The sequence below is a fragment of the Dermacentor variabilis genome, chromosome 7, assembly GCF_050947875.1.
Source record: "Dermacentor variabilis isolate Ectoservices chromosome 7, ASM5094787v1, whole genome shotgun sequence".
Lineage (NCBI taxonomy): Eukaryota > Metazoa > Arthropoda > Arachnida > Ixodida > Ixodidae > Dermacentor > Dermacentor variabilis.
In genome coordinates, this window is record NC_134574.1 from 114972380 (window position 1) to 114988190 (window position 15811).

Consider the following 15811-nt stretch of genomic DNA (forward strand, 5'->3'; position numbering starts at 1 on the left):
GAACAACCAACACATGTACCATCTCATTGACCAAATATCTACATCACATGGGAAAGTATGCATTTATTCAAAGCGACACTAAAGACAAATGTTAAATCAACGTGGACTATTAAAGTACCATGCCAGAAACCTCGCAGTACTTGTTTGGTGCCAAGGAAAGACTTCAAGAGAAAATTGCGTCAGAAGCGTGCGGATAGCTTTAGTGCAATTCAAATCGCCTGCCCTCGAGCGTGGGAGTGGTGACGTCGCATACGCTTTCAGCGCCCTTTACAGCCGTCTGTGGGTAAAACTTCGACCAACAGACGGCGCTATGGTTTGTGTGTGTATTTGTATGTGTGCGTGTGCGTGCGTGCGTGCGTGCGCGCGCGTGAAACCGAGCCAAGACAGAACGTTGGATTCGCCGTTGCAGCTGCTTTTGCTTAATTGACGTGGACCGTTCGGAATCCCGCCACATCACATAGGCGTGACATTCTATGCTACTTGCATTTTGGGAGAGTTTTGCGAGCCAGCAAAATCAGCGCAGCGCTACGCGATATTGAAGCTATTGAAACGCGAAGACGCGGTTGGCGCAGAGTCGAGCAAAAACGAAACCTTTCTGCCTGCCGCGTAGTTGTCAAGGGTAACGTTAATGAGTTGCTCTTTCTAAACATCGAATAGGACTTGGCAAGCGGCATATTCTTCCGTCGCATGATGCAATGCAATTATCTTTTAACGCGAGAAGTTGCGTCCTAGCGACAGAAATAAAATAAGGAGTGATTTCGTCAGCGGGCTTGTGCTATAATGTCCCTAGTAAGACGCAGATAGTGTCCTGCATTTACCTCAATTTATCGATTACTAGAACTTTCTTCGCGATTATATTGACGCCTTAGGCGTACACGAGCATTAATCTATCACTTTAGCTTGACTTAATATTTGCCTCTAGTGTTCGTTTAATATCCTTTTCTTTATCTTTTCAGTGCTGATGCCTTGCGGCAAATCACCCGAATCAATAAAATTCTCATGTTCTCTGAACGATGGCTACACAACATTTCTCTCTACTAATTATTCTGGGAAACTTTCTCGATAGTGACGTACCACGTTTCGCAATAATAAAAGAAACGCGCAAATTGTCGTCAAGAGACAGTATGGTTCTATTCACATGGCGTGCATAAAAATTATCAATGAGAGTTAATGTTCAACGGGCAAGGTATCTGGTAAATATTGGGATTGGAGGTCTTATCCAAACATCACGAGTCATCATCGCTTCTGAATGAATAGGTTATGGCTGCGCAAGCTTAATCAGCGCCCGTAGGCAAACATTGTTACTCGAGAATACAAAAAGAAAGTACTTTATTGCATACTTCAAACGCAAAACTTTTCTTAATAAGCAACAGAATCCATAGACATATTCCAGTTTCAAAACCATCACGCTCTATGAAGTGGGATACCTCATTACGAAACTCAAAAGTGTTATTTAGTGAGGACAAGTAATATTACGTCAGCTTAGCAAAGTTACCCTGTTCTTCTCCCACAACACTTCACATGACGACACGTTGCACGCCATGCAGTGACACGTGCTGCGTTGACGAAACCTCTGCGCCCCTCCTCAGTGTCTCTCCATCCCATTGCGCGGAGAGGCATGAGATATGCCATATGTTTGACCAACTGAAAACTGGTTGACTAAAAGGAGCAAAAATTTAACTTCACTGCTCCCAAATCAAGTCCACGCAGAATGCCGTCCCTCTACGCCTCCAGTTTCTGAGGTCTATGAACCTAAGTGATGTATTTCTTTTGGAGCAATGTGTGCTAGTCTTGTAGTGCATACGATCGTTGCGTTTTTTCGAGCTCGTCAGCGCTCCGTTGTTGTTGTCTCTTTGCCTCTTCACCCGGTGCAGGGCACCGAACCAGAGCTACATTTTGTTACAGCCCCTGATTGCTCACACATGATTTCTCTTTCGCTTTATCTCGATATGCTGCAGTGAAAGCATCTTTATATCAACTTATAAGACTTAGCACCCACATCTCTAAGCATTATATTTGAGAAGCTGAAGCATCTGATAAATGCGCACTGCGCAGCATGAAGCACACACTTCCAGCAGTATAAGCAGGAAATACGAACAGAGTACGCTTCTGTGAACATGCATACATTGCTGAACTCTTTGGTGTCATTTCCTAGCTTCGCGGCTTCAGACGTCCCAATCCATGATTGCGAATACCTATAACGTTTCCTGAAAGAACGCAGCTAAAAAAGTGCTAATTGGCGCAGAATCCCTACCAAGCAAATTTACAAAAAAGCCTTTTGCTTTTCAATGCCACTGCGGGGGTATCACGGTTAACAAAAGTACTAAACTTGACATTTTCGTGGTCACAGCAGTTTCACAAGGTACTTCCATGCACAATGTGGTTGCTAGAATCCATAACGTGTAATTGATTGCAGCCATCATGTGTTTCTCGCCCTGCAATTGTTCCCGGCACATGCAGCCTGGCACCGCACAGCCTTCAAGATCTCTTTCTGTTACTCGTAGACAATCGCCGCCGCGACGTGTAGTTTAACACCACCTATAAAGTCATCATTGCGGTAACACATGAACGCTAGACGTGACTGTCAACAAAAGTATTCCTGAAAAACATCTTTTTTCTTTCGTCTTTTTCTCCTGAGTTCCAATGAAATGGAAAGAACTTAGTGAAGATGTGAAAAGAAAGGTGGCTAATAAATTGGCGCCACAAAGGCCACGGAGAGACCAAGGCGCTAGTTCTTGTGGCCATAGGTAGCGGCTGCTTCCATGATGAGCTCTATGTAAGTGCTGAACCTTTCGTCATCCTCGTCCAAGCTAGCCAAAGGTGGCAGAGCACTGCAGGCATCCGTGCTCTTGATGTACTGGCCGCATACGAGGTGGACTATCTCGCCGAAGATGTCCTCCAGGATCCCCACAACGAAGTCTTTGGCATGAACTCTCTCGCAGGGTGCAAGGGCCTTGGAGCAGCAGTCCAATAAGTCGTTATAGATACTGTGGAGAAAAAAAATGAGCAGACTAAACTATAGTTGACCTCTTCCCAATGTGAAGCATTCCTGATGTGTATAGAACGGTTGCATGAGCAATTGAAATGTTTGCTAAGCAGACAATATAAGCTGTAGGGTGTATATTTCTTTATATATGAGACAGAATGTTTGTAATGGCAGCACACAAGACTTAAATCAAACTAAATATGAGTGGCACATAACTAGTCATTCCAGTGGTAAATGGAGTCGGCCTTGTCACATGTATTTTTAGTTTGCACTAACACCGAGATTGACCCACTTAAACGGCGAGATACATCCCCCTTCCTCCCGCCTGCCCGCCGGCCTAGTCGTTCTCTCTCTCGAAAAAAAGTGGCAGCACTGGGAGAATATTTGCATTGCAGCCGCGGAAACAGGGCGTGGCGTACTGTGTTGCCGTCGCAGATGTCTTTCAAAATACGGCGGCCCAGAGGGGCGGGCGCGGCCGCCCGGGCCGCCCGGCATGAAACGCGGCCCCCTCCCTACCCTCCCTCGGAGCCTAGGCGGCACGCTTTTTTCGCGCTTCCCTCCCTTGCGTGCGCAAGATTGAGCCGCGATAGCCGCGTTCACTATCACGCGCTTTCACTCGTCCATGCAGCATGCGGCGCGCGACGACGATTTTATCAACCTTGGACTTTATACGGCACATCACAGCGCGGCCGACGGCGACGGCAGGAATGTTTCTGGAGTGCTCATATAGTTTCTGTTGGAATAAAAGTGGTAGATGCGCCTTCGCGCTGAGGAAAACTGTGTAAGTGAAGTTGAGTAGGAGCACTGCGTCGCCCCTCTAGACCTGCTCCAGGCCAAGACGTCACACAGATAGATAACAGACTAGCCTTTCATATCGCGAACATGCTGGTTCTGGCAACCACCCGTGATCACATCGGCCTGAGCCTTTTAGCGTTATGCCAGAAAACAAGCTAAAGCCACAAATTACTGTAGCCATGAACCAAAGTGGCTTGAGCAAGAATCGCAATGAATTTGTATTTTTAAAGAGAATGCCTTTCATTCATAGTTACGACCACTTTTCCGTATCGGGCATGTTCCTAGCCTATTTCGTTGGCCGATGCCGGAGAAAGTGCAGTCTAAATGTGCCCTCAGACTCCGAAGATAAATTTAGTACGGGTTCTCCCGATGGAATCGGTACCAGTAATACCATTGCGCCGTACCACTTTGCGGTGCCAGTGGTATCGCTACCGATGGTAAGAGTCGAGTTCTTGCCTTCTCTCACGGCAGCTGGCGCTTCGAACAACTGTCGGTGAGACACTGTGCCTCTGCTCGAAGGCCCACACGGTGTCGTTTCACGCACTGCGGGCCTTAGAATCAATTCTATGGATTTATACACACCATTTTCATCCCCAACTCGCTCTGCAAGTTTACGTCTAATTCACGTCTTGTTTGGGGAAGCTGAACCTCCTTCCAAAGTTTGTACTCTGACGCCCATGTGCCCGCGCGCATGCGACGTCTCTGGTTCGATCGTCACTTGTTCGTCTCTGAAACTAACCGACGTTCGATCCGACATCGGGCAAGCAATTACTTGTTGTTGTTTTTTTTTTCAAGTGTGAGCGATTTGGCAGCACCCAGCAGTCATGGTCAGAAAATTTTGGGAAGGCTCGCGAAGAAAGAAAAAAACATTCTCACACTTTTCACCGACGTGGCGAGAAGGCTGGTGCATTCCTCTGGCCAATAACAACGCTACGCGGTCACTCAAGCGCAGGAAGAGAGAGAGGGAAGAAAAAACAAGGATAGGAAAGGCAGAGAGGTCAACCAGAAGAGCATCCAGGTTGCTGCCCTACACTGGGGGTGGGGGGAACGGGAATAGAAAGAGGAAAAAAGGAAGAGAATAAGCACTGAGTGCGTGTGGGAGGGACACTATACACAGGGACACTATAAACGGTCTCTTAAACCGATGCACTTCAAGTATTGCACTAGTGCGCGAATCGCTTTTCGTGCCAGTGACAGGCAGTGACGAGCCAGACGGGCAGCCAATTCGAGCAGATGACATCAGACATCAGCGAAGTGCACCACCATGCTCTTGAAAGAGGGCACCACATTATATTTCAATGGATTCCTGCTCACTGACATCGTCAGCAACAACCTAGCTGACAAGGCTGCCCGGTCTGCCCACGAAGATACGCAGACGCGTCCAGCACCTTTGGTGAAGTCGGGCGCTGTCAGGGAACTTCGCCTTCTTGCGCGCAAGAAGTCGCAAGATTTCTGAAGTGCCTTCAATTGCCGATTACATAAACTGAACCCCACGCTGCGGCTACAACTGCCATCTAGCCTTTCCCGCGGCGAAACAACCCTGCTGTGCCGCTTGTGGCTGGGAGTGGCGTTCCAGAACGCATACTCCTATCGTTTGGGAATGGCAGAGAGCCCGATGTGCGACTCCTGTGGGTGCGAGGAAAGCATCGAGCACCTGGTAAACTTAGACGAGAGGCGCGAACTGTTAGTACTGGGTCAAGTAGATGTCGCAAGAAGACATTATGCCACGCATAGCATTTTCTACAAAATTTACTAGGTGGCCCACTGGTGCTAGACCCTACGGGAGCAGCAAGAATTGTGGTTCAGCAAGCGTAGGCATAATGACCAGTGAGATTTGAGACTAAACTCCGCAGCAGGTCTGTGCAAGATTTGCCCAAACGGTGTCGCAAGTTCGCAAATACTTCTAATAAATGGAACAATTCGCCGCCATTATGCATGTTCGCAGAGAATCATCAAATTGCTAGGTTTAGAACTCTATCCTTACTAATGGCGCCAGAAGAGCGCTTGAAGGGACTGGCTCGAAGGTTACCCAAGTCCATATACTATCCATCACCATTACGGTATCTGAGCAATCACAGCGCTACACAATGCTCTAGCAAATTTTGCGAAGGAATCCATCAGTGTCTCGAACTAAATGTTTTGAGACCTGTGTCTGATTCATGCAACTAGTGGATAGCATCTCAATAACTTGGCTTGAGCCTGAACGAATTACAATGAAGCGAAAGCGTCGAATGCAGGAATCAAAATAACTCGTCAAGTCGAAACTTTCTATAAGTGACAACATCTTCGCAGTTCCTGCAAAAAACCATGCATGTTAGCTGTGCTCTATTACTGGCGTCAGTTTACTGAAGGCCTTTAAATAGGTAATGCTTTTAAGTAAATTGAACACTTCTCATGAATGCCGGTTGAGGAGCAAAGTCCTACAAGAATTGAAACACTTTTACTTGCATAGGCTTTCTTGATCCGGCATGACAAGTGTCAAGCAGATTGTAAGGACACGAAAGCAAGTAAAATTGAGCTTTAGAACGTGATGAGTGAGAAGATAAAGTAAGCACTGTTATTGAGCACGTAAAATTTGCTCTAAGAACTTGCAAGCAGTCACAATCGCAAAATGCAGCAGACATTGTACTCACCAGCAGCTGTGGTGAATAACGTCTTTGACAGCTGCCTTAACCACAGCCCGTTCTAGATGCTCGTGGAAGTGTGTCATGCACTTGTGCATCCCATGGCCAACAGATTCCATACACTTGATGGATTTCTGGTACCCTATAAGAGGCCATGTAAATAAATGCAATGAAGTGATTACGCAAAGAAAAGCGCAAAAGTATGAACGGGAATTTACCTCGGAAGCGGACTATACAGTTCGATTTGTTCAAATTGAGCGTTCTCTTAATTCATTATCCCTACAGTGTTCTAGCACCCAAATGGTATCATAGATTTCACCTCTATCGCTGCATCGTTATCAAGCTAAGACGCACTTTGAAACTGCATCTATAGCATTTGCGCATCGTTCTAGGTAAACGAAACCGAGGATGACAACTAACGATGATGACGGCTAGTGTGACAACGAACGATTTCTTTTGAAAGTTTTGCAGCGCAGGTGTTAGTGCGACTAGAAACCCTCAAAAAACTTCCTATGGCTGTTTCGATAGTTTTCTGGCAAAAAAAAAGAACCTCAATCACTCAAGAAGCATGTATTCTGAGAAACTGTAGCTAACGTTAAGGACGACAGGTAGGGAATCTTTAATTTTGTTTGTGTATTAGGGATTAAATAAAAAAATTGCTACTCCTTTCATTTCGACCCGTTTAGAGACGTTCTATGGAACGCGTATAATGTTTCTCTGTTCACCTGCGCGGGCCAAGAACGGCACAATTTAATAAGCATCAGATTATTGGTGCAGCATACCTAAAGTACGAAGTCTGTACGTTGATTGTGTGTTCTAAATATATTTACTAAATACCCTTCTCCCAAATTCTATGCGATATACCGGCCATGTCGTTGCTTTTTCCTGATCTTCTCGATGTGCTATGTGAGGCATGCTGTTTATATTTTGATGAAGTAGTAAGTATGTTTTGATTGACGAAAGATAAAGGCATAATGTGTGCAGTTTATCCCAGCCTTTACTGAAAGTGACATATTTAAGCGTTCTAATGTGTCATACTGGCATTATACGCAATGTTTCTCACACTCCTAAATTACCTGGACGACACACAACCATCAACCTCAATGTTAAGCTTAATGTGGGGTTATACTTTCACGTTCTTTACGCAATTTGGAACTTAGCAAATAATTGAATAACCCTGGTTATTTCCTTATTTTTATGCGTCATACGAGCTCCGTAGTTGGTTTTTCTGGTGTCCTCGGTGAACTTGAGAAAGCACCTTGTTTATATATGGCGAACTTAAGAGGCACGTTATGTGTAATGTGCAGCTAAAATTCAGAGTGGGTAGCTTAATTGTCGCTTTTGCAATAAATTGCGTATTTAAGACCTCCCGAGGGTTATGAGTGTGTTTTCTGCGCGGCAAAAAAAAAGAAATTAGCCCGCTGTCCTGGCGCGACTGCAACGGCCACCAACATAAAATTTTGAAAACATGTGGGGAAAGCTATGGCAAAATGTGAGGGTACTTAAGAAAATGTGGGACAAATGCAGTTTTTGTGAAGCATTCCTTCATGATGTGTTCCAAGCGTTATATGGCCCTTTTACGCTGTTTCACCGTCCTGAGTTACCTTACGTTAGACAAAGCTTATATTTAGCGCAAGCATGGAGTTAGTTATAAGTTATTTGTGCACAAAGTTCAAAGCGTGAGGCCTAATTGGTACCTTTGAAATTATTTATGTATTTATGTGCTCTGGGGCTTTATGAGTATGCTTCACGAACGCCGCAAAGTATAGCTAGACACACCACCGAGATCAAATGCAGCCAACTGGAGGAACGCCATGAAAAGTTTTTGTGCAACTTGGATGCATGTGCATTAAATAGAGTCTTTGTAAAACATTCCTTTTTCATGTTCTTGAAAGCGTTATATGGCCGTTCTGGGCTCCAGTGACTAGTGGGCACCCTCTATTATACGAAGTTTATATTTCGCAAAAATAAGGGGCAGCTTATTGGTTCCGTGTAGGCCAAAATTCAAAGTTCTTGAATCGGTGAAAGCTTGCGCAATAAAATGCGCATTGAAGCCTCTCCACAGTGTGTTATGACTAGATTTTGCAAGCGAAGCAACATTTACCATAGCTACCAACAAGAACAAAGTTAGCAAAAACAAGGCGGTCCACTATGGTAAATGTGTGTGTGAGGTTAAGTGCGTATGTATAAAACATACGTTGCAAGGCATTTCTGGAGCAAGTGTTTCAAAGTGTGACTGCTCGCTCGAGGCGCTTTGCGAGTATTTGCGGGCTTCTTTCACGCTCGGAAAAGCACTTATGTAGCACGTATTGGGCAACAGAAAGCTGTATCGGTAGCTTTTCATGTTGCTGTACAATGCTGTCGTTTACACTCTTCATCTAATTATAATATTTGGGAACTTGAGTAATTAATTAGGACTACTTACGCAATTAAGCTGAATGAAAAAAAAAACAATTCATCTCCAAGCGACAGCAAACAGAGCTACCTTGGTTCTGTCCAGCTGCGTGGCATTTGCATATCTTTAGATTTTGGTGCATGATAGTTGGGACACCCTGTATATACTTACACACAACTGAAGTTCTGACAACTGCTCGAACGAAACAGTCTTACTAGGAATCGGGTTGGGATTCTGCAAGGTCGTACGAGTCTGCTGTCATGTTTTTCGTTATGGCGTTGTTGTTTCACGAGGCCTGCCTTGCGTACAAACTTTTCCACTCAATCCAACCCTATTAGCGCAAACACTGCTTAAGTTTTGTTATCTACTGCTTGACGAATCGTTGTAGGAATTTAACCATGCATGTTCGCAATAGCATACGCGAGAGACGCACTTTTGTATGGTTTTGAACCCACGGTGCAGACGTCTTCGATGTTTTCTTCCAACGCCTGCAGCACCACCAGCGCCGCAGCTTCGGATGGACCTTGCGTGCAGTTCTTCATGAATTGTATGCTGCAGATGATCTGTTCTTTGGCAATCCTGACAGCAAAGGATAGGTAATTACGCGGGGAAGTGAATGACACAGTGACAATGGGTCCTCAAAGTGAGAGAGAGAGAGAGAGAGAGGAAAGGCAGGGAAGTTAAAGAAAGCTTTAGCTAAGGGGCTCCTATATAAATGCAATGTAAGGTAGAAATCATGTTTCTCGGCAACACTGCATAGAACTTGATGAAGTTTGTTGTATTAAAAAAACTTTAAAATATAAAGATATCTTTATTTGGGTGATCGACGTGTCGTTACAAATCGTCAAATATTTCCTAACTTCAAAAAATGATACTATGAAATCTGCAACTCTAACTCAACAATGAAGAACAACACAGTTATGTAAATTAAACCGAAATGGCTCCTGCAGGCTATGTACGGGGGCCGGACTATAGTCCGGAAGATACCATCTCCTAGTCTGCTTTTGCGAACTTTAATTAGAGCTTTACTAGTGACAACCCCGTCGAAAGTCTATACGTCCCATATACAGTAGTCGCATATCAACACATGAGGATATTATAAAACCAGTTCGTTGGCCCAAATCAAACGAAGAAGAATTCTTATGGCCCCATAACCCCAAGATCAAGTATATGAGCGTACGGAGATCCCCACATAAAAAATCCGCACGTTCCCGTATATCATACAGGGCATGCGCCAATATGATATCTTAGAACACGGGGGTATCCATATGGGATATTCCGCCTATGCTCATGCGGAATTATTTCGTATGGGGCGCACCTTTTTTTCATATAAGAACGTACACACCTGCACCCTTGCCGGAATCCTATGTTGCGCACTTGCAGAAGTCCACGCTTGGCGTATGGAATGTAGTCATCGCCGCACTTCTTCAGGTCCTTAATCTTGCAGCCATCCCTGAGCTGTGCCCGATTAGCACCTGCAAGTGACGAAGCAGGATGCGCGAACAAAGTTGCCTTTAGAGGGACACTACAGGCAAATACTAACTCAAACTTAAGTGATAGGTTAGTAGGCGAGAATCTCTAAGGCGTAAGTATTATCGCGAACAGAGCCTTAATAACCGAGAAATCGAGGCAAATGCCGGACATGATTACAGACTCCCCCCGGAACATTCAAGCACTTGCCCGATGACGAATGCACTCCTCGGTTAAATTGTCGCTAGTACTGAACTACTCGTTGCAAAAAAACGTCCTCGTATTGTATTATAAGATATAATAAAATGCTGCGTATACAGTTCCATTTTATGTTTAGAAAAAAGAACTCATTGAAAGTACCGTTGACAACATTTCGGGCGGTCGATGGTGTTGGGCTGCTGAGCACGAGGTCGCGGGATCAAATCCCGGCCACGGCGGCCGCATTTCGATGGGGGCGAAATGCGAAAACACCAGTGTGCTTAGATTTAGGTGCACGTTAAAGATCCCCAGGTGGTGGAAATTTCCGGAGTCCTCCACTACGGCGTGCCTCATAATCGGAAAATGGTTTTGGCACGTAAAACCCCACAATTTTTAATTCTGGCGGTCAAGAGGTTTCGTTTCGCTCGACTCCGCGCCGCCCACGCTTTCGCGTTTCAGTACTTTCCTAATCGCGTAGTGCTCCGCTGGTTTTGCTGGCTCGCGGAGATCGCACCAACTGCAAGTAGCGGAGAATTCAACTTCCACGTGATGTCTCTGGGTGCTGGAACGCTCTACGCCACTTGACCAAAAAGAGCTGCAGCGGCGAATCCGCCGCTCCGTCTTGGCTCGGTGCCGCCGTCTGTCGGACGTTGTTTTACTCACCGGCGGCAGCAAAGGGTGCTGATGGAGTCCGCTAGGTCACCACTCCCTCCGCTGGGTGGCGGGAGATTCGAATTTAGAAAAAGTTATTCTGAGCCTTCAAATGCAATTTTCTCGTAAACTTAGTCTTTCCTTGGCACGAAACAAGCGTTGCGAGGTTTCTGGAATGGTATTTAAACAGTCCATGTCGACTTGGTATTTGCCTTTAGTGTCCCTTTAAGCACCCACATTTTCATCTAAAGGGGAAATTCTGCGATAATGTGTCTTACCTCCCATCTAGAGCGCTTTATTCAGCGTGACCATGATAGATTCGTCTGAACTACACCATCCTACCCTCTATTAACAATTTAGGAAGAACAACGTAGAGGAATGAGATGTGAAGAGCCTGGAGGTTAACTAGAAGAGAAACATCCAGTTTACTATCCCGCTCTGGGGAAGGTAGAAGGGGGGACAAAAAAAATGAGAGAAAGGAACAAGCACACGACGAAAAGTAACTGTGGCGCATTCCTTATTTGGAGATCACAGGTGACGCATCTGAGGTTAGCAATCTAATGATGTATGTGTAATTCTTGATGATATGTTTTATACGGTATGATAATTAACATGACCAGTATTGTGATCATTATGATTGTCAGAACGAGACAGTGTTGCGACGTACAACTACAAAGTGCTTAATTAAGAGCTGGAGGTGTTGCCTTTAATTGTTCTATATGAATAGATACCAAGTGGGAGTAGCCACTTGGAATAGACAGCAGCAGCTTGTCTATTCGAAAAATACCTAGTATCCCTTACTGTCTGCTCGGGAAGACGGCAGCCAGCGCCTGCCTAGTTTCGCAAGCTAAAATGCAACCTGAGTCACTAGTTATGCGAAAGAGATTAGATGCGGACAAACAAACGTATCGTGTAGTGCGTAAATTTCCCAACTATAGTGTGTAAATTTCCTAAAGAATATTATGCCTACTAAAATGTAAACGCACGCCCACACGCAAAAAAGTACGCGGGACTGTTGGAGATTATTAGTCATTAGAACCTAATTTAGGAGTGTCCGAAAAGAGAAATTTCCGAAATGCGACGGCCAAAATATTATAGAAAAATGAATTTCGAATGTCAAATCGAATACCAAATATGTTCTGACTTCAAACAAATCGGAAAATATGGAAGTGACGGAGTGCATTATTGTTACCTTACATTGCTCGATACATGTTGTGTGTCGTTCAGAGTCAGACGTACGGCAAACTGGGAAGCTTTGAATGAAGGAATTGACTATAGTGAAGGGGCCCTTCACTACAGCCATGAGACTATTTTGACGGACAATAGCAGCCGATGCAGAACCTGTGTAATAGCGAACCTCTCTGTTTGTTTTCATTGCTCCGAGGAAAAACGTCAGGATCGTGTTTTGTGGAGTCCTGCGTTCACATCGTGTTGTGGGAAATTTATTCATGCGAAAGCGTTAAATGGCTCAATGGGCAAGAAAGCCGGCGTCTGGCGTCTGTAGCAGCTAAACGGCACCTAAATTCACATTGGCTGCGACGCTACGTCACAAGCGCGCCTCGACGCAGCAGGGCAAGCCGGCGAAAGCAAACAAGATATTTTTTTTAATTGCAATTTTTTTCAACCACATTGGCGATCAGAGGGAATCACCGCGACGTCAAGTCACCCTCCCTCTCACTCCCGGAAGCCTGTGTTATTCGCGTTCGTTGTCCGGGAGAACTGTCGCCTGCATTCTGTACTCCTTGCGTACATAGCAGTCAACGCTGTGGAGGCTAGAGAGACTTCTTGCTGTGGCTTCGTTCGCACTTGGATATAGACAGCTTTCACGTGACGTCAAGCACGCAGCTTTTCATCGGGCTTGGTGACAAACATGGCGCCTTGTGTTGACGCCAGTGCAAGCCATTTATAGTTCGATGTTTTTTGACCGCAGCACAACTGTTCTTAATATAGGCTCAGTATTGAATGACACAAATTGTCATCCTTCGAAAAAAAAACACACTGGGGTATACGGCTGCTAATGCGTTATTTTAGGTCATCTTTATTTGTGTTCTTTTTTTTCGTTTTTTTTTTATTTGCAACCCATAGCGAGGAGCCTTACTTGCATGCTCACGCTAGCGAATGCTGTTGGCGTGCAGCGAAGCCTGGACGGAGCGTGTGGAGTGATAACTTCTTTTCGATCAAATTTCTTGCATAGGTTCCACCACGTGGACTGCTATGTATGAAGCTGAGTATAATTGCACCTCGGCAAGGCCAAATCGGAAAGCGCCTCAACACGCTCGCTTGCCCACGAGGAGTCCATAGCTCGAAGAACCGCTCCGCGAGGTTCAATTCAACGTTGGTTCAATTGTACATTAATGTTTTCGCATTCACAACACATGAGAAGTGATTAGGTGTCCTTGCGATTGTTTTTTCAAGTTGCAACTTATTTTTTTTTTCTCGTTTGACTTCTGGCGTACCTGTTCTTTTACCCTGTGCTTCACCACCACGCCTGACATGGAGGACTCCTGCCAAGGGGAGCGAAGCGGCCGTCGAGTAGCCCAATAGATAGGGAGTGGAGGTCTTAGGTAGAGGCCTGTAGCGGCCGCATTACTCCTGCTGTAGCGGCCGCAACCCAATGAGTAATGACGCGTTATTACGCTTCTACTGTGTTCCCCACTTAGTCTCTATCCATTGACTAGGAAAACATCTTCTGAATCTAACATGCTATGTAATAAAAAGCGCCCCGCCTCAATTTACCAACTATAAGATAAGGGGTTACGTCATAATAGGGTAATGATTATTATAATGGGTCCCCCATTGTAGTGAGAGTGCCCTGACTGAATACAATTAAAATGCTATCTGGCGCACTGTGACAGTGACAGTAATGAGACAAAGGAACGCGTTACCAGATGCACCTAGAGCGTTGCGTTCGTTGAGGGAGGTGTGATACAGTAGTAGTGCACACCCTTTTAAAAGCGCGCCAGTAAGCGTGGTGAGATACTGATAAGATAATAAATTACTTAGCCTACATTCAGACCGCCAAGCTCTAGGCTGTCTAAAGCCGAGGCATCGTTTTCCGAATTACTGCAAAATTCTAAAAAGTCATTTGCTCGATGCCTTCGTATAGAAATTGGTCCTCTGCATAAAAATCGCGGTTTCGCTGTAACAAAATCATTCGGAACGAGAGAGGAAGACGAATTGTCTGCGAGGCACTATGTTTTACAGTGAAGCTGTATATGACTGGATCCCAAGATTTCTTCGTCTCCTCGCCCCAAAAACTCAACCAATCACACCAGGAGGCAAGCGCCGCGTGCACCCCTTGGCTCTTTGCTGCAATACCAGATGGCGCTCGCTTCCAAGCATCCGCGACAGAGGCAGCCGTGCGGGGTAACGAGAAAGAAAGAACCAGAAAGCTCGCCTTCGTGCATAGTGTTCGCCGCAAGCGTTTCCAGGTAAACATTACAGTTGCATAATGTGCAGTTGCCGCTTCCCGGCAACTGCAGCGTACGAAGCATGGAGTGACGTAACTACACTTTCGTATGTAAAAGAAAAGCCCGCCGAGAAACTGATTTCGTTTCTGTTCTGACAGCGCTATGGAAAGCTCGCGCATAGTTAGGACTCCCGGAGAGCAGCGTGAATACGATTAGCGGTGACGAGAGCAAGGACGTCCATATGCACAATGGCGTCATGCTAAGGCTCAGCAGGGCGCAGTTCAAGGCTACGTCACCATGTTCAATCGGATCACGTGATGCTACAGCTTCGCTGGCCAACCACCTTCACAGCGTTGGTTGGAGCCCATTATATTCCCTATATTTATGTATAGGCCCTCTCCAAGTTTGCGCTGTCATTTAGTTGCCTAAAGATTCGTTTTGAATGTTTGCCTTTATCCCTTATGGTATTTTGTTGGGTGTACCGTTTAATCAACCGAGTGTGGCCAATCCCGCTCGTAGGGGCGAGCCATATTTTGAGGTCACACCAACAACTGAGCAATCTTTTCTCTAGCTTAGCTGTTCCCTCGTAATTTAAGCGTATATTTTTTGTTTCGATAGCAGCCTGGTTTGCCGCGTGGATGCAAGTGGACCCATCCGTGACACTTCCGGGGATAGCAACTTCAGAGGCGGCCGCCTCCAAAAAACGAACTGGCCTGCAGTGTGACACCGACAGCAAAGACGCTCGGGCCTACTCGCTCAGCATTGAGTATTTCTGTAAGGACGAATTTGAGCTCGTGCAACACCACAAGGTCGAGCGAGGAAACACCAGGGTCCCTGTCCTCAAGCACGTCGACTACACGGTCCATGAGGAGTACGGAAACCAACACCATCATTTATGTGCCAGAATTATCCACCGATGACTTGAGACGACTCACCAGGCCATTAGTCCAAGGGTTTCTAGGTGCGGTGGTACCTAATCCTACCAGGCACATCAGGGTCAACCCCATTAAATATCCTAGCCGTTGAGGGCTAGGACGTGAGGCCGCGTTGTGCATATTCAGTGCAGTTACGAACTTCGATGGCATGAAGGTTCGCTCGTGAATCTCTTTGGGCAGTGGTTTCACTTCCGTGGTCATCTATGAGGTCGGTTAGTTCATGCCCAGCACTGACTTGTCCATTCTAATGAAGCCGGCCACTGTTGGTGCCATCATCACTCATGGTAAAGCACCACGGTACGCCCCGTTGGTGAAGAAAATATTCCAGTGAGAGTCACTTATTTTAC

General features: G+C 45.7%; 1 protein-coding gene across 1 annotated transcript; it reads right to left on the bottom strand.

Annotated features, from left to right (window-relative positions):
- Positions 1-1312: 1312 nt before the first annotated feature.
- LOC142588804 (uncharacterized) lies at positions 1313-15395 on the bottom strand. The gene is made up of 5 exons (XM_075700623.1): positions 15239-15395; positions 10146-10275; positions 9234-9379; positions 6415-6547; positions 1313-2987 (listed from the first exon to the last, which is right to left on the bottom strand). Exons 1-5 carry the CDS (start codon positions 15393-15395, stop codon positions 2729-2731), a joined length of 825 nt encoding a protein of 274 aa, XP_075556738.1. The 3' UTR covers positions 1313-2728.
- Positions 15396-15811: the final 416 nt, after the last annotated feature.

Excerpts from the sequence above, each read along its gene's own strand:
- LOC142588804 (XM_075700623.1), bottom strand. The coding sequence starts at position 15,395 with ATGGACCGTGTAGTCGACGTGCTTGAGGACAGGGACCCTGGTGTTTCC. Across the intron at positions 9,380-10,145 it reads GGATTCCGGCAAGGGTGCAG|GATTGCCAAAGAACAGATCA; the intron begins GTGTGTACGTTC and ends CTTTGCTGTCAG. Across the intron at positions 2,988-6,414 it reads GTTATTCACCACAGCTGCTG|TATCTATAACGACTTATTGG; the intron begins GTGAGTACAATG and ends TTTTCTCCACAG.